Here is a 24,189-nt window from a genome sequence, read left to right as displayed (position 1 = left end):
ACCCCTTACCTAACACTACGGGCAATTTAGCATGGCCAATTCACCTGACCTGCACATCTTTGGACTGTGGGAGGAAACCGGAGCACCCGGAGGAAACCCATGCAGACACGGGGAGAACGCGCAAACTCCACACAGTCAGTCGCCTGAGGCGGAGATTGAACCCGGGTCTCCGGTGCTGTGAGGCAGCAGTGCTAACCACTGTGCCACCGTGCCGCCCACAAAGAGGCATTTGGATGGGTATATGAATAGGAAGCGTTTGGAGGGATATGGGCTGGGTGCTGGCAGGTGGGACTATATTGAATTGGGATATCTGGTCGGCATGGACGGGTTGGACCGAAGGGTCTACTTCCATGCTGTACACCTCTATGACTCTAAGGTTACCCTTCAACCTTCTACACTCCAGTGAAATAAGTCCTAGCTTATCCAACCTCCAATCCAGTTCGGCTAACATTGATGTGAATCTTTACTGCACTCTCTCCAGTTTTATTAAATCCTCCTATAGCAGGGCGATCAGAAATGTGTACAGTACTCCAGAACTGGCCTCACCAACGTCCTGTCCAACCGCAACATGACATCCCAAATCCTACTCTCAAAGATCTGAGCAATGAAGGCATGTGCCAAACACCTCCTTTACCACTCTGTCTACCCGTGAACTATGTATCTGAAGCTCTATCCACCCTGCCAGGTGGATGTGAAAGGTCCCTCGTCTTGAAGACCAGTGGGGACATTCTCTCCAGTGAACTGGCCAATGTTCATTCCCAGACCAACATTATTAAAACAAATGAACTGCTCATCGTCACGTTGCTGTTTATGGGAGCTTTCTGTATGCAGGTTGCCAAGCTATACAATGACTAAACTTCAAAGGCTTCTCATTGTTGGCAAAACAGATACTTCAAAGAGGCAAAACATCTTTTGAGGTGGGAAATGAGCATCTTCAATGCCAGTCAAGAACCCAGTGTGATAGGTGCCATGGTAAATTCAGATTTTTTTGTCCAACTGCTGGAAGAATTTTGGGGGCAATACAAACAAACATCTCGAGAGGAAGAGAGAAAGAGAGCAATCATTTTGCTGGACATTGAGGAACTAAAGGTTGCCACGCTTTCAACTATTGCCGATTGGCTTTTTGTGGAAACATCCAGCTGGTGGTAGTATGAAGAGATTGGAAGTGAGCATGGGAGAAAGGCTGTGGTTCCTTTTCATTGGTATACAATAAGGATTTGAACTGTAGTCTGTACCAGATGGAAAAGACTCCTGAATTACGTACAAAAGGCCCCAGGCTTCCTGTTTGCATTGTTTGAGTGGGATAACTGTCATCTTGTTCCAACCTGATTACCCAATTTCTTAGAAAACGTGAATCAACCTATGCACAAAGACTTGGGCTTGATCCAGCTGGATTTCAGTTGCTTAACTTCAGAATTCTTGAAGTTGGAGACACCTTCCCTTAGAGATTTCAATCCTCTTTATTCAATAGCATATCTATCAGAGCCTTGCAATGCTACTTTTCGTTTTGAAATAAAACTTCCTGCTTCTGCCTTTCAAAAGTTACTTGAAGAAACAAGAAGCTGAATTAATATATGATGGATTTAATGAAGTGAGAGATGGGCGAGTGAGGCTGGCTTCACGTCAGCCCATTTGATGTCGTCGTGGTTGATGAGGGCAATTCATCATTCTGTCATTTCGTGAAAGGCAGCTTTAACAAAAAGCTCTTTCTCTTCCCCAAAACTGCCCCCACTGACCCTGTCTCTTTCTCTTTCTCTTCTCTCTCTCTCTCTCCTTGTGCTCTCTCACTCTCTCTCTCTTCCCCAACTCACTTTCCCTGTTAAGGATTTTATGCATCTGCGTGCAGAGAGCACTCGCTAGGCAACCACTAAACATTTGCCCGTTACGAATACTGATTGCGCCGTCTTTGGGTTCCGCATTAATCAATCTTGAAAGCACAACGGTAAAATGCGGCCTGGGCAGAGAAGGAATTTACTGCTGAGATTTGGAGCTGTTCGATATGGATGAGGGGTTTGGGGCAGGGTCTTCCTGTATATCATAGACATTGAATGAAACGTCCCCCACCTCACCCTGCCCCCATTGCCCAGCCACCATTACCCATTCACCATCCTGAGTCTGGCAGTCAGTCTGAATAAATATCTGCCCCCTGTCCCCCACCCCCCACATCTGAAGCTCGGGGATGTAATAAGAAAGTAAGTTACTGCTTTTCCATGCTGAAGACAGCTTATGGGAATCATATCTGAGTAGCGCAGGCTGGGGGTTGAGGTGGTTTTGAGCCAGTCTTTGGCTCAAGGGGCAGCACTTACCACAGCGGACTGTTAATTAAGGGTCCCACGTAGCAAGTTTTAAAAGTCCTTCAGCTATTTGAATAGTTTATCCTGGATCAAGGTTCCGTTTTGGTCACGTGGGAGTATGAGTGCGAAATAGTTCCATGGGAAAGTTGGCGGGAGACTCCTCGAAGAGACAACATGTTGAAGGGGCTTTCACCAAGGCATCGTAGCAACATAATGAAAGTATTTAATGAGGCAGCTTTCGACTGACGACATCGCTTTTCCTCTCTGAATAAGGATGGGGTGAACATTAAAACTGTTTACCTTCCAGCAGATTTTAAAGTGGCCCAATTAAAGATGGGAGAATTAGCTACTTCACAGGCTGCCTCCTTCCAAATAATTTATGTGGTCTTCTTCGAGCGATCCTTTGTTGAAATCTACGAGGATTTGGTTCCCGACTCTCTGGCCACAGAGGTGAATCTCCCTGGGTCATCGCATATTTCTCAACTCTGACTCTGGTACTCACCGTCCTGCTCTCTTGGCATTGAGTTTATTGCCCTGGATATTGTCAAATCTGTATAATTCCAACTGCTTCTTTTACAAGATCTGTGGTGTGCGTTAAGTAGTTACATTGAAAGCAGTATGAGAAGGAGGGACATTTGCAGTCCTGTTAGAATTTTTAAATGAATGAAGCATCTCATCAGGAAACGTTCTATTCTTGGCAGCTGTACCCTGCAGTTGCCTTCACTACACCTCTCTAGGACTCCATCTCTATCTTTCTTGCTCTTTCTTTAAGTCACACCTTTAAACTAGCCCCATTGAACAAGCTGAGTCCTGTCTGACTCCTTTACATTGAAGAAGTGACAAAGAAGATTGAAGGCAGAGCAGTGGAGGGTTGTCTATATAGACTTCAACAAGACATTCAACAAGGTTCCCGCATAGTCAATTGGTTATCAAGGTTAGATCACATGGAGTGTAGGGAGAGTTAGCCATTTGGATACAAAATTGGCATGAAGGTAGAAGACAGAGGATGGTGGGGAGGGTTGTTTTTTTGGACCAGAGTCCTGTGACCAGTGGTGTGCTGCAAGGATCGGTGCTTTTTGTCATTTGTATAAATAATTTGGCTGTGAATATAGGAGGTATGATTAGTAAGTTTGCAGATGATACCAAAATTGGTGGTGTAGTGGACAGTGAAGAAGTTATCTTGGAGTACAACAGGATCTTGATCTGATGGGCTAAGGAGTGATAGATGGAGTTTAATTTAGATAGATTGAGATGTTGCATTTCGGTATGGCAAATCAGGGCAGGACTTATACACTTAATGGTGAGGTAATGGGGAATGTTGCAGAACAAAGACACCTTGGGGTGCAGGTTCATAGTTCCTTGAAGGTGAATTTGCAGATAGACAGGGTGGTGAAGATGATGTTTGGTATGCTTGCCTTTATTGATCTGAGCATCAAATATAGGGGTTGGAAGGTCAAGTTGCAGCAGGACATTGGTTAACTCACTTTTGGAATACTGCATTCAATTCTGGTTTCCCTGCTATGAAAAACATTGTTAAAGTTGAAAGGGTTCAGAAAAGATTTACAAGGATGTTTCCGGTTTTGGAGGGTTTGAACTATAGGGAGACGCTGAATAGACTGGGGCTATTTTCACTGGAGTGTCAGAGGCTGAAGATTGACCTTGTAGAGTTTTATAAAATCATGAGGGGCATGGTTATGATAAATATCGAATGTCATTTCCTTGGATAGTGGAGTCCAAAATTAGAGGGAGTAGATTTAAAGTGAGAGGAGAAAGATTTAAAAGAGACCTAAGGGGAAACATTTTCATGCAGAGGATGGTGTGTGTATGGAACAACCTGCCAGAGGAATTGGTGGAAGCTGGTATAATTACAACATTTAAAAGGCATTTGGATGGGTATACGAATAGGAAGGGTCTAGAGGGATATGGGCCAAATGCTAGCAAATGGGACTAGCGTAATTTAGGATATCTGGTCGGCATGGATGAGTTGGACCAAAGGGTCTATTTCTGTGCTGTACATTTCTATAGCTCCACGACTTGGTATCGTTTGGTTTGCTAATGCTTCTGTCAAGTGCCTTGCGAAGTTTACTACATTAGTGGTATTATATAAATGAAAGTTGTTGTTGTTGTAGTGGGGAATCCAAGATGTAAGATGCATCTTCTAAGCATTCTACTTTTGCCTCTCAAAACCATTTCCATTTATACTTCAGGCTGGTGCATTTTTGATCATTTAGGAGCTTCTATTTCTATTTGCACAGCACAAAACAAGCTACTCCCAGAATTATTCCATTCAAAATGTAAGGTTGAACATTATGGATGTCAATGCAAATTTTTAAGAAAATAAGACTTGTATCTCGATAGAAGCTTTCATGGTCTCAGGATGTCCACAAATGATTTACACTCAATAATTACTCTTGGACTTTGTGAAGTAGGAAACGCAGTAATCAGTTTGTGTCCTGCAAAGTCCAGCAGGTGGAAATTTCATAGTGACCAGATAATACATTGTAATAGTTGGATAATAATGATCAGAATGCTTCTGTAGTTTGGAATAATGCTACAGGATTTCCTTTCTGCCCGAGAAAGTTGGGGTCTTGGTTGAATGTCTCATGCAAACAATGCTATTCTGACTGTGCATTAATGCACTGAAGTATCACTTTTGATTATGTGCTCCAATATCTAGAATGGCATTTGAAACCAGAATCTCAGAGCAGGGAAGGCCACCACTGAACCATGACTGACGCTGAGCAACATTGAAATTAGCAAAAGGAGGAATTCAGGTAGCAGTGCTTTTTGAATTCAGGCAAGAAGTGGGTGGTACAGCATGAGGAAACAGGCAGGAAGTGGGTGGTAGAGCATTAAGAAACAGGCAGGAATTGGGAGGACGAGCAATGGGCAACAGACACAAATGGAAGACAGAGCATTGGGAAACAAGCAAACAATCAGGGAGCGGTATTAGAGTTGGATGTGTGAGGAAAAAGTGAGACAATTCAGTACCTCTAAAGTTCCCTTGTTCATAATTTCTTCCAACTAAGCACTTAAGCCAATTGACAAGACAGTGACGATATGCCAAGTGCTACCATCTAGTCCTACTGAAAACTCCTTTACAATTGGGCTTGGATTTGTGCTGCGATACTAGAATTTGCACCATTTCAGTACTGGACATCATTCTCACTCTTCTTTTGACCCTGGATTTTTTTTTCTCTCTCTCTCTCTCTCTCTCTCCCCTCACCCACACAATCTTAACACCTCTCCCTGACTGGTTGCTTGATTCCCATCGCTCTACATCCCACTTCCTGCTAGTTTCCTATTGCTCCATCTCCCATTTCCTTTCTGTTTCCCATTGCTCTACCTCCCACTTTCTGTTTCCCATTGCTTTATCTCCCACTGCCTGCCTTTTCCTAATACTCTGCCTCCCATGTCCTGCCTGAATTCCTCCTTTTGCTAATTTCAGTGTTGCACAGTCAGTCATGGTTCAGTAGTGACCCTTCCTGCTCTGAGGTTCTGGTTTCAAATGCCATTCTAGATACTAGAGTACATAATCAAGAATGATACCTCAATGCATTAATGCACTGTCAGAATAACATCTTTTGCACAAGATATTAAGTCAAGACCCTAGCATCTCAGGCAGACGTAAAACATTATGTAGCATTATTCCAATCTGCAGATGCACCCTGACCATTATTATCCAACTATTATCCACTATTACTCTCCAATATATTATGTGGTCATTATGAAATTTCCACCTGCTGGACTTTGTTGGGCACAAATTGGTCACTGTGTTTCATACATTACAAAGGTGACCACAGTCCAAGAGTACTTATTGGGTGTAAATCATTTGTGAACATCCTAAGGCCATGAAAGCTGCTAAAGAAATGCAAGGCTTTGCTTTCTGAAAATTTGCTATCCTAAGATTCCAAACAGTTCAGTTACAGTACATATCTGCTGCATTAAATTATCCCAATCAACAATCTATGTATGAAAGGGTCTGTTACCCTCTCCATCTTTCTACACAGCCTCACAGAGTTGTTCTATTCCCTTACAGTGTCATGCATTGGGAGCCATCCTAATGAGGGGTCTGCAGCAGCTGGACAGATACATCTTTATTCCGTGAGTCAGTTGGACTCTGATATCCCACAAGACATTGCTGCTGATGGTAAGTGAAGGCAAAACCAGGGAGGATGTATGTGGGGGGAGTGTGCAAGTGGGCAGGAACATGTGATCTCTTCAGTGGTGTCTAAGCGGTATCTGGGAAACATGACTTGGGTGCTCTCCAGTCAGTCACTTTATATCAGCAATCACTTCACTTTCATTTTATTGTTCATTGAGAAGCTACCCCACGGAACTATATTTTCAGTATTTCAGAACTATATTTTCTTTTGTTGAAAAGTTCTAAATAAGTAAACGATAACGATAGAGAAAAGGATGGTTCCCCTTCATGGAAATCTCATAATTAAAATCTGTATCTAAACGGTTCCACTATGATGGAATAATGAGTACAGGTAGTTCCCCAATAATGCAGTAGTTGCTTTCCTGTGTAACACCATATAGTAGAAAATCACGCAATAGAAATAATGGTGCCTATGGAAAAAACAAGGTTGGGGCGAACCGCCAAAAATATCAGTAAAAATCAGAACAAAAATTATAGCCTCACACACATACAATAGCATAGTCTAAGCAAATTTTTTAATCATATATTTTAATGAAATGATACAGTAAACTTAACACTTTAACACTAAAATCACTGTCTACAGCACTGTGCCTTTCACAAAGCTCTTCACCAAAAAGTGTGTGAGCTGACTGACTACATGATGCCGATGTGGAAGTCTAGTCCTCAAGATTCTCCCCACCCCCTGTTTGAAATAAAGTTCCTTCTAGACATACACTACAATTCCCAGTTTCAAGCTCAGTTTCAAGGCTTGCAAAACTGATTGAATTCCTGTTTTAGCTGAACACACTGAATTTGCATTTTGCAGAAAGAGGATCCTGAGGCTGCGTTTTGTTGTTCAGATAAATGCTGGGGATGGAATTGCATAACAGTGAACGGGAGTTCGATTTATTAAAAAAAGGACCACAATTCACTAATCGCCTCAGCCAAATCGCGTATACTAAACATGCGTTATGGGAGAACTACCTGTACATACCCTCGCCTGTACATCAGCTCCTGTTAAAGGTTCTAATAGAGAAGGGTATAAATGATTTCAGGTGCAGATCTGAGGAATTTTAGCATCCAACAATAAGTTTGTGACAAGACACAATCCTCCTTGTTCACAATGTTCTTTATTGATAGCGAAATGTTTGAGAGCAGATTTCCTCACGGAAAATCAATTTGCCCTTGCTGCCTGTTTGCTCCACGAGCAGTGGTAAACCATGCCACTGAAAATCCATCCAGTGTAGCAAGCTAAACAGAGCGTCCCATCTCACTTCTGGAACATCTTACTTTCAATTCAGCCACATTGATACAAGAAAGTCTCTTCATATCAGCCACTGTGAGGGTTCCTGCTTAAGGTGGACAGCAGCCTGTGAGCCTGCTTCAACCCTTCTTTTAATCCAACATTCAACAATATTTCAGAAGATTGCAGAGCATCCAGTTGAAGGTGAAATGCTGTCCCTGATGTAATGCATTATGTTTCGTTAAAGCATAGAGTTGTACAGTATGGAAACATACGCATAGAGTTGTACAGTATGGAAACATTCGTCTGTGCTGACCAGATAGCCCAACTTAATTTAGTCCCATTTGCCAGCATTTGGCCCATATCCTTCAAAATGGTCCCTATTCATGTACTCATGTAAATGCTTTTTAAATGTTGTAATTGTACCAACCTCCACCACTTCTTCTGGCAACTCATTCCGTACACACACCACTCTCTGTGTGAAAAGGTTGCCCCTTAGGTCCCTTTTATATCTTTCCCCTCTCACCTTGATCCTGTGTCCTCTCGTTTTAGACTCCCCTATCGAGGAAAAAGACCTTGGTTATTCACTCTAACGACATACCTCATGATTTTGTAAGTCTCTCTAAAGTCACCCCTCAGCCTCCGATTCTCTGTGAAAACAGTCCCAGCCTATTCAGCCTCTCCCTACAGCTCAAACACTGGCAGCATTCTTGTAAATCTTTTCTGAACCCTTTCAACGTCTTCCCTGTAGCAGGGAGACCAGAATTTAACGCAGTTCAAAAGAATGAACAGTAAGAGCAAGAATTCAAAGTTGCTGAGGTGGAAATATGAGGTGGAGCCTGTGTGGAAGACATTTCTAACAAGATAAGGGAACCAACACAGATTAAGAATAAGGGCAAGTGCTGAAAACAGAAAATCCCATTAATGCATTTTTGTTGATGCTGTTGTTCAGACATTGTCTGAAGGATGGAGACAAACTAGGCTGCACTTTGCTTTTATACGAAAGCAAAATGCCATGGGTGATGGAAATCTGAAATTAAGACTAGAAAATACTGAAAATACTCAGCAGGTCTGACATCATCTGTAGAGAGAAAGAGAAAGTTTTTGCTATTTTTCTTTCACTCCTCACAGGATTTTCAGAGATTTTGGGCTCATCATAATCGAACTGACAGAACCGTTTAAGTATTTTCTCTCTTTTGTTTTGCATATTCTTCAGCTCCTTTGCCTTCCAGCTATCTTGGATTCTTTATCAGCATCTTTTTCCATTTATTTCTCTATTTTGTCTTTGACTGTGTACTTCTCTTCATATATTTATTCATCTCTGCTTTTATTCTATGTCTCTCTGCCTCTCTTTTGGTCCTTTATCTTACTCTTTCCCTTTTGCCTCTTTCTCCCTTTGTCGTATCCTTTCTCTCTGTCTTTTACTCTCTTCATCTCACTCTGTCTGCGTGCCTATAACTCTCGATTATTTTTTCTGTCCCTGTTCACGTATCCAGCACCACACCATAATAGTCCAATTCCAGGAATATTGAAAACATGGAGATTTTTGAGTTCAGGTGGTTCTGTATCAGAAAAGAGAGCTGACCACTGTCTTTAGAAGCAGGACTTTACTACTTAGGAATGAAAGCAGGGCCAACTACTAAATCTTAAGTGGGATGTGCTTGTTGGGAAGTTATGCAACAGGACAATGGTAGCTTCTCAGGATTAACGTCGACCTAAGCATCTTGTTGCATTACATTACCTTGTACTAGAGAACTACAGTGATTACATGTTTTCCTTTGCACTTGATCTCACTGTTTTGAACCAATTTAGCAGCACCATAGAAGATATTGTTAAAATGGGTTCGTGTGCATATATGTGCTGCATCTCCAGAAAATACTCTATAATATGGCTTTCATGAGCCTTCTCCAGAAAGCACATCTTGCATAATGTGACTCCATTAATTATTCATTCCAGCGAGTGCCAGCAGCAATATTGAAAGAGCTTTTGTGATACCTTAATTAATTAATTGATGAGATTGCTACATTATAGCAAATTAATCAGTGAGACAGTTCTGAGAACAGACCCAGAGCAGCATAGGTCTCTGACTCACTGCCTGCATCAATGTATTAATAAGGATACTCCATTACTACTAAGATAGGAGCCATCATCAAGCCTGTATAAGTAAATAGATCCCATTACTAACATTGTGACCATCCAACACATTCTATTAATAAGTTGATTCCATTCATAATAATGTGAGCCATCCAAATAGTGCATTAGCAAATCGATTGTATTACAAACTATGAGATCAGATACAGTGTTAATAGATGGATCCATTACTGAAAGTATGATCCATCTCACTTTGCATTAATATGTCATAGAACTGTAAAACAATCACAACACAGAAGGAGACCCTTCAGCCAACTCTGAAAGTAAAATAGCTAGCATCTGGCTCCCTTGGTTCCCCATAACCCTGCAAATGTTTCTGTTCAAGTTGTTTTTCCATTTTTTATTTCATACCACAGTCTGACCCTACCTTCGCCATAGTCTCAGGCAATACATTGCAGACCCTGAACACTTGCTTTGTGAAAGCTTTTCTCCTGGTGTTACATTTGGTGCTTTTGCCAATCACCTTAGGTATGTGTCTTTTGGTTCTCAACCTACCGATGGGAGCAGGTTCCCTCGACCTACACTGTCTACATGCCTTGTAATTTAGTATACCTTTAGCAAATCTCCCTCTCAACCTTCAGTTTCTATACTACATCCATTCAATATGAAATTTGCTCACTCTTGGAGGCATTTTTGTAGATCTTTCCAGCACTCTCTCTGCAATCTTCATATACTTCCTAAAGTGTAATGAATAGAATTGAATCCAATAGTCCATTCGAGGCCAAACTAGAGTTATGCAAATATTCATTATAACCTCCCTGCTTTTGCACTTCATACATTTATTTATAAGGCTCAGGATAGCATATGGTTATTTAATCACTCACCTGTTCTGCTAGCTTCAACAATTTCTGCACATGTACCTCAAAGTGTTCATATGCCTTTTTTAGATTATATCCTACAGTTTGTATTGTCTATCCTTGTTCTTCTCACTTGAATACATTCCATTGGCTGAAACCCTCAAACAGCCTCAACACTCAGTCTGTATTTTTTCTCATTCATTCACAAGGTGTGAACATCAACAGAACATGAGAACTTAATGTCCATCTTTAATAGTCTTTAAGAAGAGTTTAATGAGCTGTCTTCCAGAATCACTGTGTTTGTGTGCTGAATATATTTACATGACACTACTAGGAATGGATTTCCAAGATTTCTAGCAATATATCTTTATATTATTTCTTTATTCTTTATTTTTCACTGGGTATGGGCATCACTAGCAAGGCTAGCAGTTGTCATCACTTTTAATTCCCTTGAACTGAATGGCTTACTTGGCTATTTCAGAGGTATTTAAGAGTCAACCACATTGCTGTGGATCTGGAGTCACAAGTAGGACAGAACAGGTAAGGATGGCAGATTTCCTTCCTGAAAAGATATTCATGAACCAGATGGGTTTCTACAACAATTGACAATAGTTTCATTATTGCCATCACTGAGACTAGCTTTCAGTTCCATATTTGTGACATATGAACAAGGAGCAGGAGTAGGCCATTCAGCCTTTCAAGTGTACTCCATCATTGAATAAGGTCATGGTATGGTTCAATACAACATCACCTGGGCATCTCCAGTTTGCAAATCCATGGGTATACTGGTCATTATCTCTGCTTTCCTATTCATTGTTTCTTTTATGTGGCTTCAAATCAGCCATGATGGGGAGGCATGGTGGCTCAGTGTTTAGCACTGCTGTCTCACAGTGCCAGTGACCGAGGGGCTGTTTGGCCTCCTTCCACACTGTAGGCATTCTATGATTTTATATTTGAGTTGCATGAAGGTACAAATGATGAGATAGAATGGCCTTCTTCTGTTCCCATTAGATGAGGAGGGTTCAGGATATTGGCTTGTCAACATCAGATGACTCCATTATGGGCCTGTTATCCTGCGGAATATTCTGCACTCATCTGCCTTTTTGTCCATATAGAGACTGAACCGGTAACATTGGAGGATGATTCATTGGATCAACTAGAAGATTTGCCATTTCACTTCCCTGTGCCAGAGGTTGCCCCATCAGGTAAAAGTATTGAAACACATATATTCCATAAGTAGTTTCATGGTGAATTATTTGAGATGGCACATAATTATTAGAGAATGTATCACACCATATGCTATTATAATTTTTAGGTTCAAAGTTGAATCTGTCCAGAACTCTGTAGCCCATATCAGATTCCTATGCCTCACTTTCCCCTCAGATCTAAACTCTGGGATTCCCTCCCTAAACTCTTTGCTTGTCTAATTTTCCCTTCTTCTTTAAAACCATCTTTAAAACCAACCCTTTGAATTATCTTCAGGCCTATTTCTTTGTCTCAAAATGAATTTCATTTTCTAATTAAAATCCTTTGAAGAACATTGGAGGGTTTTACAATGTTAGAGGTGCTGTATCATTTCTGATAATGTATCTGGTTCATTTTTCCTGTGTATGAGGATAAAGTTCAATGTGATAACTTTGCAGGGAAGGCATCCATCACAAAAGAATGGAGAGAGGAACAAATGTGATAGTTGACTGGAACTGTGGTAGATATAAATGTCAAGAATTTGCTGAAAAATTAAATGTATGAAACCCATCCAGCCTGAGGTGAGGAAGACCTATGCCAGGAATTGTGTATTGTCACCAGTTTCTACTCTGCTACTCTACTAAAGGTGTCATGGTACCTCAAGGTTAGCACTTCTGTCTCACAGTGCCAAGGACCCGGATTTGATTCCACCCTTGAATGACTGTGTGGAACTTGCACGTTGTCTGCATCGGTTTCCTTTTGGTGCTTTGGTTTCCTCTTTCAGTCCAAAGGTGATAGGTTAGGTGGATTGGCCATGCTGAATGGATCATAGTGTCCAGGAATGTGCAGGTGAGATATTTTAGCCATGGGAAATGCAGATTTATAGGGTTAGGTGGTTGGGTATCAGTGGGATGCTGTTTGGAGAGTTGGTATGGACTCACTGGGCTGAATATCCTACTTCCATACTGTAGGGATTCTATGATATGACTCTACTAAATCTTAATGAAAAAAGGGTCTCAACTTCAACCAGTCTATAATTTTCATGGAGCAGGGTTTTGTTGTTAACCTGATTTGATTCTCTATTATGAATCACCAATGTCTGTCCTTATATGTTTAGTTCTTAGCATTTAATTCTCATTGGTTAAGAAATTAGACTTCTTGCTCCATCATTCACTGAGTCCCCAGATGCCCTTTTGTCTTTACATTGCCCAAACTTCCAGCAATTTACCGTACACAATACTTTTGTGACAAAGAATAAATTCTAAATTCTATCTCAGATCTTTAAGCTATGGTTAAACCAATCTTTCAGAACATTGCAAATAAGGTAGGTTATCGTCTTAAGGTACGGTGAGGTTAACTGGCAGGGGTGAGCTCATAGGTGTAATTTAACTCTCATTTTGAATAGTGATGTGCATATAGTAAATGCCAATTCCACACTTATAATATCATGTACCTTCCTTAAAAATGAATTAGCTATAATCCAAAGGTTGAAAATTTAAAGGACTAAATGGAAAAAAGCTTGTAAGTAGAATTGAATGGAGAACTCTCTTTCAAAGTACTGGTATAGGGATGATAGACAAAATTGCCTCTTTCTATGCTGTATAGATTTATGATACAATTGTAAACACTGGCAGCAATGTACAAATGACAATTGTGTGTGTGTGTGCGTGTGTGTGTGTGTGTGTGTGTGTGTGTGCGTGCGTGTGCGTGTGCGTGTGCGTGTGTGTGTGTGTGTGTGTACACCATAGCTAAAATGTCCCAAGACGAGTTACAGAACTATTAGCAAAAATTTTATACCAAGGTAAGTTGAAGGTAAGATAATTAGTGGTGCTGTGAGGTCTTAGCAGGATTGGAAAATATAAGGATGAGAATTTTTAAATTGAGGCAATGTCACACCGAAAGCCAGTATAGGTCAGCAAGCACAATGATGGTGAAAGAAAAGAGATGAAGAGATTTTTGGTTGAACATAAACTTTGGTAGAATGCTACATATAGGGTTATCCATAAAATATTGTGGAGTAAAGGGATAACTACCAGTACACTGAGAATAGCTTCTGGGCATCTGCATAAGGAGCTATGTCATCATGATGGTAGATCACATGAAACCGAGACTTGATGGAAGCTACCTGCTGTATTATTGCATAGATTCCAGACCAGACAGGCAATGTACTTTTAAGACAACTAGTTGACATCACAATATATTCCAGTATAAAGTTACCCTTCTCACTTTCAGGAGCCAATATTATTGTTGTAGCAGCAGCAGCATTAATCATAGTAACAACGGTAAACATACAGTCTAGACTCTATGTAAGTCTGAGATATTATAAATAATTAATGTTGCTCATAAACTTTGAGATGTCTTTCTCAACAAGAACCCAGTCTTTGTGGAATATCCTACAGGGGCTAATATGTAGGGAGCACTCAGATAACATCATACTGCAGTGATGTTTTACCGCAGAAGCTGCAACAGTAATGAATCCCTACTCTACAATGCTGATAGGCAATAAACATTAATAGTTTGTACTCACCTTCTGTTCAGAATTTCTATATCTAGAGCTCATAGAAGCCCCTCACAATATTCCTATAAATATTAGAGGAAGCAAAGAAATGTTTGAGGATTTTCGGATCTACATGCCTTAAAAGTTTTACATCGTGATGCTTGTGCTTTGCAAATATTTGAATGCTTTAAACATACTCACACTCATAAAAGAGCAAAAAATTACAATTCGAGGCATGAGAACGAGCCAATCAACACATCGTTGCTTTAAGTATATTAAAAATGGTAACGTAGTAGTCAACATGAAGAACTGTTCTATGAACAGTGATCACAAATTGATTAAAGTCACTATAATATCTGGTCATTGTCCGTGGAACATAGATCTGTTAATAACAGCTGATGGTCTAGGTATAAGATGTGGTCATGTGAAAAGCAGAGAGCTGTCCCACTATGCCAGTCCAAAGGAACCACTTGAGAAAGGATATGGAGAAGTGTTACCGATGGTCTGTGAGCAACATGTTAACTCTTCCTCTCATGTTTGGCTTTGATTTTGTACACCCAGTTAGCCTCAGTCCAGGATAATGTGTTTCTCTTCATTGCAGATTATTCCGATGTGGTTTGGTGGTTTACATCTTGTGGAGCTAGTGGTCCCAATGGCCCCACTCAGGCCCAGTGTGACAATGCCTACCGCCACACTAATGTCTCTGTAGGTCTACAATCAGAGGGTCCACTCAAGGGCATCCAGATATGGCAGATCCCTGCCACCAGCAAATACGTGTAAGCAGAGCCCTTTGATTCATTTAACATCAGCGCATCCTGAATCAGTAGCAGCTCATACCCAGCCTTGATGAATTTGTAAAATCTATGAGTACAGGTCTTACTAAACCAAATCATACTTGCCCCTTGATTGTCACAAGCCCTAAGAGACTCTGGTCGAGGGAGCCATTGCTAATAGCACACAATAAGAACAGTTTCTCATAAAACAACCATTCGCCCATTTTTAATAAGGCTTCTTGTAACCCTTGTTGCCACAACTACCTACTTCATTGAAAGAATGTCCACCAAAGGACCATGAGCTTCCATTTTAAAGTTGCTCTTGTCAGGTCTCTGTGCAAACCGATGTGTTCTGGTTGACACATTAGCCCCAACCAATAATGCCAGCTCTGACCCCCCAGTCCAAACAGTCCAGACTTCATTTCAAATACGTTCCCCATTATCGCAGGAGGGAATAGCCTCGTGGCATTATTGTTCGCCAATTCATCCAGAAACCAGGCAATGTTCCAGGGATCTGGCATGTTCGAATCCTGCCACGGCAAATGGTGGAATTTGAATTCAATTAATAAAAATTCAGAAATTAAGAGTCTAATGATGATCCTGCAACCAGGGCTAATTGTCAGGAAAAACCCTTCTGATTCACTAACATCTTTTAGGGAAAGAAACTAATTTAGCCTACATGTGACCCAAGGCCCACAGCAATGTGATTGACTCTTAACCGGGCAATAAATACTGGCATAACCTTTGATGCCTACATCCTGTGAACAACTCTTCAAAAAAAAACATTATGTAGTGGTAGATATAAGTAGTAATTTCTACAAGGGCAGGTCAAAAGCTGGGAATTCTACAGCGAGTAACTCACCTCCTGACCCTCCAGAGCCTACAAGATACAAGTCAGGAGTGTGATGGAATACTCCCCATGCCTGGATGGGTACAGCTCCAACAACACTCAAGAAGATTGACACCATCCAGGACAAAGCAGCCCGCTTGATTGGCACCACATCCACCACCTTCAATATTCACTCGGTTCGCCACCAATACACAGTGGCATCAATGTATTACCATCTACAATACGAATTGCAGTGAATACCCAGGCTCCTTCAATAACTTCTTCTAATCCGCAACCTCCACAATGGAGAAAGATTAAGACAGCGGACTGTGTAGCGACACTACTACCTGCAAGATCCCTACCAAGGCACACATCCAAGTCCTAAACTGGAAATATGTCGCTATTCCTTCACATTTCCTGGGTCCAAATTCTGAAACTTGCTTGTTGCCTAGGCACCAAGCGATTCAAGATGGCAGCTTAATACCACCTCAAAGGCAGTTGGCTGTAGGCAACCACCTTGCTAGTGGTGTTTAAAACTCAAGAATGAATAAAATAAAATCCCTATGCTAACCCTACTGGCTCTGATTTCTGTAAATCCTTAACACTGATTAGTCCCAGCCCTGATTCAAGTCATTTTCATTGTCCCAGCTCTAATTTGGGTGGACCTCTCAATGTTTAGTCTTTCCTCAGGACTTAGCAGTCTCTAACCAAACCTTTCTCTCTAGGGTCTCTGCTTATGGAGCTGCTGGAGGAAAAGGAGCCCGGAACAGCAACAAGAGGTCACATGGAATTTTCATCTCAGCCATTTTTCATCTAGAGAAGGGTGACCTACTTTATATCCTGGTTGGACAGCAAGGAGAAGATGCCTGTCCAGGGGTATGTGAAATCTCTTCCACATCCTGTGTGTCACAATGTAGGGATGAAGGAAGCAAATGGTGTTTGGTGTATCAATAGCAAGTTGACTTGATTTGATTTGATTTAAGCTTTATTGTCACTTGTATTCAAGTACAGGAATGCAGTAAACAGTGTACAATGTCACCACATACAGCGCCATCTTATGTACAAAGATACCTAGGTACAAAACTAGGGCACAAGTAGTAACACAGATAAACAAAGCTAAAAGTTGTTTGTAGTATAAGTAGAAAAAAAATAAAGTTGAAAGTTAAAATTACAGTCCTTCCTAGTATTAAGTGGAAAAGAAAGGAGTAAAGAAAAAAATTCAACAGTCTTGCTTAAGTGCACTCCCTGCAAGGTCTCAATCTCCTCTGCTTTAGCCCATTGTTCGAGAAATCTCAGGCTTCCTGCTCTCGACACCGCAGATGCCTGGGAACCAACACTTTGGGCTTGCTCTAACTATGTTGGGCTTAGACCCTCAGCCGCTTCCGCACACTGAACCTCTATAAAACACCATTCAAGGCCCAATTGACAGTTTAGTACTCTAAATTTAATATTGCGCCCATCATGAAACAAATGCACATTTAATTGGGTATATTGTTTCTTTCTGCATTGCCTCCTTGACTGTGGAACAGGCGGTAGCAGACTTTGCCATATAAATAGAATCATAAAATGGTTACTGCACAGAAGGTGGGCGTTCAGTCTATTGGGCCTCTGTTGGCTCTTGGCCAGAGCATTTCAATCCCAGCTGCTGCCCTTTCCCCATAGCACTGCCATTTTCTAACTCTCCAGGCACTTTCCCAATTTCCTTTGGAAAGCCACAATTGATTCCACTTCCAGCAGGCATCTCAACCAATGCCGCCAGATCCGAAGTACTCGGTACATAAAAGATGTTGCCTTTAGTTACATTGCTCAGAGGGTTGTCAGGATCTGGAACACTGTACCTGAGAAGGTGAGAACGTCGATTCCATAAATACTTTGGAAAAGAGGTATGCCACTAACTCCGGGATGTGAGAAGTATAGTGTGGTTGATGAATTGCGGGTCTGGGGAGACTAAGCACAACCACCCGTCCCCAAAGTCAGTACAGGCACAGCAGGTTGAATGGCTTCCTTCAGTGCTGCAATTTTCTACGAATCTAAGGAGATGTTAGTGACAAAAAAAATGTTAGTGGTCAATGTGGTGAGCTTTAAGGAATGATTCAGGAAGAGAAAGAGATAGGGAAATAAAGAGATTTAGGGAAGAATTCTATATTTTAGGAGCCAGGTACCTGACAGCGTTCTCACCAATCGCGATAATTTTCGATACTATCAAAGGGCCTGAACTGGATGCTTTGCAGAGACCTCAGGGTGTTGTGAGGAGGTTACTGGGATGGGAAAGGGCTGGCTATTAAGGGATTTCAAAACAAGGTTGGAAATTACAAAATAAAGACATTCAAGATCACAGTTGGCCTTTATATCTCCTCACAGCTGACAGCTCTGTGTTTGGAGCAGACACTATCTCATCTTACTGTTTGGTACACTTCTTAAGCAGTTTGGAAGGTATCTCAGTGAATTTGCCTGCAACCATGTCCACAAAGCAAAAGAGTTGCAACTCTTTCAGGATAAGCCAGAGCAAAATCTCCAGTCTTGACTGTCTCTCCATTTTTAAGAGAATTAGGTTAAGTGATTCTTCCAGACACTCTTACATGGACCTTGAAGCTGTAGTGGTTAAACTTGAATAGCCACACCATAGCTGTAATGATCTCACCCATATAAACAGCAGAATGTCTTTATCACTAGATATTACCTTTAATATATTCTATGAATTTATTTTATAATATGACTTTTACTTACAGCCAGAAGAGAGAGGTGGTAATTGTTAGGCACTGGCCATAATGTTTAAATCCTTCTAAGATACACAAAGGATGCTGGAAGAGAAGAACTGCAAATGCTACCCTTTATTTTAAAATTAGATTTAAGGATAAAAGCAGAAACTACAGGCCTGTCAGTTCAACCTCATTGGTTTTAGAAATGATAATCTGAGGCAAAATTAATTAAAAACAGCCAGAATGTTGAAGACAGGCTATGAATAATTAAATTATTTTGAGTTTTTTGATGAGGTAACTGAGAGGGGTGGTGAGTATAACGCTGATGATGTGTTGTATGTCGACTTTCGGAAGGCATTTTGCAAAGTGGCAGATTGTAGAATGGTTACAGCACCAAAGGAGGCCAATTAGATTTGTTGTGCCCTGCCCTTCTCTCTGTTAGTGCTATTTGCTAGTCCTCCATTTTTTTCTCATTGCTCTGGAAATTGTTTTCTTTTCAATAAGTATCCAATCTGTTATGAATGCCTTGGTTGAATCTGTCTCCATCACTGGAGTCTCTGGCAGTATGTTTTAGATACCTACTACCTATTTTAAAATTCATTCATCGGATGAGGGCATCGCCGGTTAGGCCAGCATTTATTGCCCATCCCTAACTGCTCAAAGGGCAGTTAGGAGTCAACCATATTGCTGTGAATCTGGAGTCACATGTAGACCAGATTTCCTTCCCTAAAGGACATTTGTGAATAAGATGGGTTTTTCCAACAATGATCATTAGACTCTTAATTCCAGATTTTGCTTTTAATTGAACTCAAATTCCACCATCTACTATGGCAGGATTTGCACCTTAGTCCCCAGACCATTATATGGGTCTCTGGATTAACAGTCCAGTGATTATACCATGCCATCGCCTCCGCCTGCTGTATAAAAATGGTTTTCTTCATATCGCCATTAATTCTTTCACCAAATGCCTGAAATTGGTGTCCCCATTTCCTGATCCTTCCACCGATTAGACCAGTTTGTCTTTACCTCCTGTCCAGGCCATTCATGATTTTCAATATCTCTCTCTCTCACACCCCCACTTAAGAAGGCCATGAGATGCATGGGCAGGAATAGTCCATTCAGCTCTTTGGGTCTGCTCCCCTATTCAATGAGATCATAGCTAATCTGGTAATCCTCTACTCCACTTTCCTGCCTTTTTTCCATAATCCCATGATTTCTTTTACTGATTAAAAGTCTGTCTGTCGCAGCCTTGAATTTGTTCAACAACTCAGCCCTCTGCGGTCAAGAATTCCACAGATTCATCTCTTCGCTTGCTGGGCTTCCCTCCCCGTTCCTGAACCCCTCTGTCCTGCCTCAGAATTGAGAGGCTAATTGTGGTGGTCAATAATTGATTATTTAAGGGCTTCACTTGGAGGACAGGTGGATGGGCCACCCTCGGCCTAGCACCCCACTTGTGGAAAGGTCGGAGTCAAGCTGAAGGACAATGGGAAAGGGCACCTGGAGAATTTTATGCTTCCCCAGCCTATAACCCAGGTTAGACGGCCACATCACTACTCCATTGCTGCTATTGCAGTTTTTCGTTAATGACTTCTATTGCTGTAAAAAAAACAAACTGAAACAATCTCCATTTTGAACAAGGGCATCAACTGCTTTGAATAGAATGAGAATAAAATCTGCTGTTAGATCTCACAAAGAGTTGCCCGGAGTTGGCGCCATCTTGAGTCTCCCACGTAGATGCAACAGTCAAGAAGGCACACAACGCCTCTTCTTCAGGTGGTTAGGAAATTTGGCATGTTCATAAGGACTTTCACCAACTTTACAGATGCACCATAGAAAGCATTCTACCTGGGTGCACCATAGAAAGCATTCTATCTGACCTGGTATGGCAACTGCGCTGCACAGGACCAAAAGAAACTACAGAACGTTGTGTGAACAGCCCAGACCATCACGGAAACCCACTTACACTTCTTATTGCTGCTGAAAGGCTAACAACATCATCAAAGACCCCTTCCCACCTTGGATAATGCTCTCTTCCATCAGGCAGAAGATACAGAAGCTTGAACACACACACACACACACACACACAGACCAACAGGTTCAAGAACAACTTCTTCCCTGCTGTTACTAGACTGATGAATGGACTCTCTAACTTTAAATAATATGGATCTTGCTTTGCACATCTCCTGTGCAGTGTAACCTCTTTATCTCACTCTGTCTAAGCAACCTATGATCTGTGTGTCCTTGTTTGCTAAGATTTGCCTGTACTGCTGACAAAACAAAGCTTTGCACTGAACTCAGATACATATAACTACAATAAATCAAATCAAATCAGGTAGAATTGTATGGAATTGGCAGCACCAAAACAGGCAGTTCAGCCCCACTGGTCCATGCAAGATTTGTGCTCCATACGAGTCTACCCAGGCACATATCCTTCAGTCTGTTAAGTGCATAATTGCAAATGCACATATTAAGAGAAATAAATGACAGTCTGTAGAATGGCTGCAGTGTGATGTTAGCATCTCTGCATCTCTCCTTTAGAAAGACGAGATGACTCAGAAGATCTGCTTGGGAGAATCTTCCATCATCGAAGATGAATACAACGCGAATAATGCCATGTCAGAATGGGCCGGAGGAGGAGGTGGTGGCGGAGGGGCAACTTATATCTTCAAGGTATGCAGGATCTGTTTGGAGAGATGTAACAGTGCATCTTCGAAAGAACCACAGTTCAACTTTATCTCCTGCTGAGAAGCCTCCTAGAGTTTTCTTCCCCACATTTCAGGTGCAGCTCTTGGGTTCCCTAGGGCATATAGTATGCACTCCAGCAAGAACCCCGGCAGATCTATAGCTGACCTTCTCAGGTCCTTTGATCACTGGTGACTCAATAGCATGCTCCAACTGGTGTTGCTTGTTTGACTGATTGAAGGAGAGAGAAAAAGAAAGCTGTGTATTTATGTAGTACCCACCACAACCTTGGGCTTCCTAAAGTACTTTACAACCAGTGATGTACTGCAGGCATGCAGTACAAAACACAGTAGCCAAATTACACTCTGCAAATTCCCATAGTCAGCAATAAGGCAGCATCCAGTTAAACTGCATTATTAACAATATTGGTTGAGGGGTAGCAGCGAGTCACCAGGATTCCCTTGGGTCCCTTCAAAATACTGCTGTGGGATCTGTTATGTTCACCTGAGAGGACAAATAATCTTCCAATTAAATAAGGCACCTCCAAACACACAGATGATGGACTCAAATTTCTGGAAATGACATGAATAAGGTTGCTACCACTGAGCCCCAGTCAGAATTGATAGTTTTGCTGCTAATCATGGAGAACAAGATACAAATGATTCGTAAAGATTATTAGAATTGGTTTCAAATGAGATTATTGCTCCAAAGGACAGCGAGTGGGTGGAGGGCAGCATTGATCTCTTTGTGCAGATTCAACGGATTTCACTTAATGGGAACCCAGCACTGTCCAAACTATAGAAAAAAACTTATTTGTTGCATTTTGTGAACACAGATGGAGAATGGGGTTTCAGTGCCACTGTTGATTGCTGCAGGCGGTGGTGGTAAAGCGTATTTGGAGGACCCAGATGCCATAATGGATGATCTGATGGTGGAGCAGTATGAAAATGATACGTCAGTGTCTGGATACAATGGACAACAAGGGGCAGCAGGTTAGTGGAGGGAGAAAAAAAGACTTGTGATCTTCTAGCACCAGAATTCCCAGAACAGGTAACTTGAAAGATATTTTGCTTAGAGATGTTCAATTATCTTCTAAAGCCTTAAAGAGAAGGTCCAAGCCAGGCTGCGCTATGGCTTGGAGGGGAACTTGCAACCATGCATCAGTTGTCCTTAACCTCCAAGATGGTAGAGGGTGTGGGAAGGCATTGAAAGAACTTTGGTGCGTTAGCTCAATTACATTTGCTTGATAAGGTCTCAATTGAAGCGCAGCCAGCATAAGCTGCATGTGGGTGGTTTTTTCCATCCTTCCCATGCAGGTGCAGCAGGAGGTGAAAAAGGTAAATGGTACGTTGGCCTTCATAGTATGATGATTTGAGCACAGGAACAGAGGTGTCTTTTGCAATTGTACAGGGCCTTGGTGAGACCACACCTAGAGTATTGTATACAGTTTTGGTCTCCTTATCTCAGGAGGGATATTCTTGCTATGGAGAGAACAAAGGTTTATCAGACTGATTCCTGGGATGGTGGGATGATGACAGACTGAAGCAATTTAAACTATATTCAATGGATTATAGAACAGTGAGTTGGGGGGTGGTGGTGGTGTTGGTGAAATCTCATTGCTACCTATAACATTGTAACAGGTAGACAAGGTAAAAGTAGGGAGGATGTTCCTTATGACTGGGGAGTCCAGAACCAGGGTCATAGTTTAAAGTTAAGGGGTAGATTATTTAGAACTGAGTTGAAAGACACCCACAGAGCAGTGAGTCTGCAAATTTCTCAGTCACATAGAGAGGTTGACGCCAAAACATTGAAGGTTTTCGAGAATGAGATAGATATAGATCTCAGGGCTAAGGGGATCAAGCGTTATGGGGAGAAAGTGGAAACCGGGTAGTGAGTTGGATGATCAGCCATGGAGCAGGCTCAAAGGGCTAAATGGCTACTCCTGCTTCTATTTTCTTTGTTTCTTTGTCTTTGGGCAGTCACGTCTGAATAAAAAGGAGAAGACAGACTTGATTGAAGTGGACAAATTAAGCAAGGGTTGCCCGTAGGGTTGGTGGTATCTCTTTGGTCTAATTTATTTGTCTGTGCCTTCATACCTGCAGGTGGAGGTGGAGGTTGGAATGACATCACCAAACATCCTTGGGCAGGGAAGTCCCTGATGGAAGGTGCCAGTGGGGGCAGTGCGTGTCCCAAGGCTCTGAAGAAGCTGAAGTGGGCAACTCATGGAGGCTTCGGAGGGGGTGGTGGGGCTTGTACATCGGGAGGAGGAGGTGGTGGATACAGAGGTAAGGCTTGGCAGACCTGTACTGTGTGATGAAACAAAACAATACAGATGCTGAAAATCTGAAATTTCGACAGATAAAACATTCAGCAGGTCAGACAATACTTGTGGAGAGAGAAAATCAAAGTTACCCCTTCAGGCCAGTGGCCATCTCTTAGGACCAATGTATCCTATTTGCTTACATGAATCTTTGGGATACCTTTGAGTTGTACATGAAGATAGAGGGATCATAGAATCCCTACAGCGTGGAAGCAGGCTGTTTAGCCCATTGAGTCCACACTGACCCTTCGAAGAGCACTCCACCCAGACCCACATCCCCCCCCCCCACCCCACTATCTCTGTACCCCTGCATTTTCCATGGCTCATCCACCTAACTCTCACATCCCTAGACATTATAGGTAATTTCCTCATGGCAATCCACCTAATGTGCACATCTTTAGACTGTGGGAGGAAACCCAGAGGAAACCCACTCAGACACTGGGACAATATGCAAACTCCACACAGATCGTCACCTGAGGCTAGAATCGAACCAGGGTCTCTTGCACTGTGAGGCAGCAGTGCTAACCACTGAGCCACCATGCCACCCATGAATAGTGTTTTTCCATCTCTACTTG

At 41.8% G+C, this 24,189-nt stretch overlaps 1 protein-coding gene across 1 annotated transcript in view; it reads left to right on the top strand.

The window, feature by feature from the left end:
* ltk (leukocyte receptor tyrosine kinase) overlaps positions 1–24,189 on the top strand; it is a 170,718-nt gene that overhangs the window by 75,210 nt on the left and 71,319 nt on the right. Inside the window, exons 2-8 of the mRNA XM_043698197.1 lie at positions 6,334–6,444; positions 11,745–11,834; positions 14,913–15,087; positions 16,639–16,789; positions 21,151–21,282; positions 22,130–22,286; positions 23,397–23,579. Coding sequence (XP_043554132.1) covers positions 6,334–6,444; positions 11,745–11,834; positions 14,913–15,087; positions 16,639–16,789; positions 21,151–21,282; positions 22,130–22,286; positions 23,397–23,579 — 999 coding nt within the window. The remainder of the gene's footprint in view (positions 1–6,333; positions 6,445–11,744; positions 11,835–14,912; positions 15,088–16,638; positions 16,790–21,150; positions 21,283–22,129; positions 22,287–23,396; positions 23,580–24,189) is intronic.

The sequence above is a fragment of the Chiloscyllium plagiosum genome, chromosome 10 (genome assembly GCF_004010195.1).
Source record: "Chiloscyllium plagiosum isolate BGI_BamShark_2017 chromosome 10, ASM401019v2, whole genome shotgun sequence".
Lineage (NCBI taxonomy): Eukaryota > Metazoa > Chordata > Chondrichthyes > Orectolobiformes > Hemiscylliidae > Chiloscyllium > Chiloscyllium plagiosum.
The sequence above is the reverse complement of the archived record's forward strand: the minus strand, read 5'-3'. Positions and strand labels throughout refer to the sequence as shown.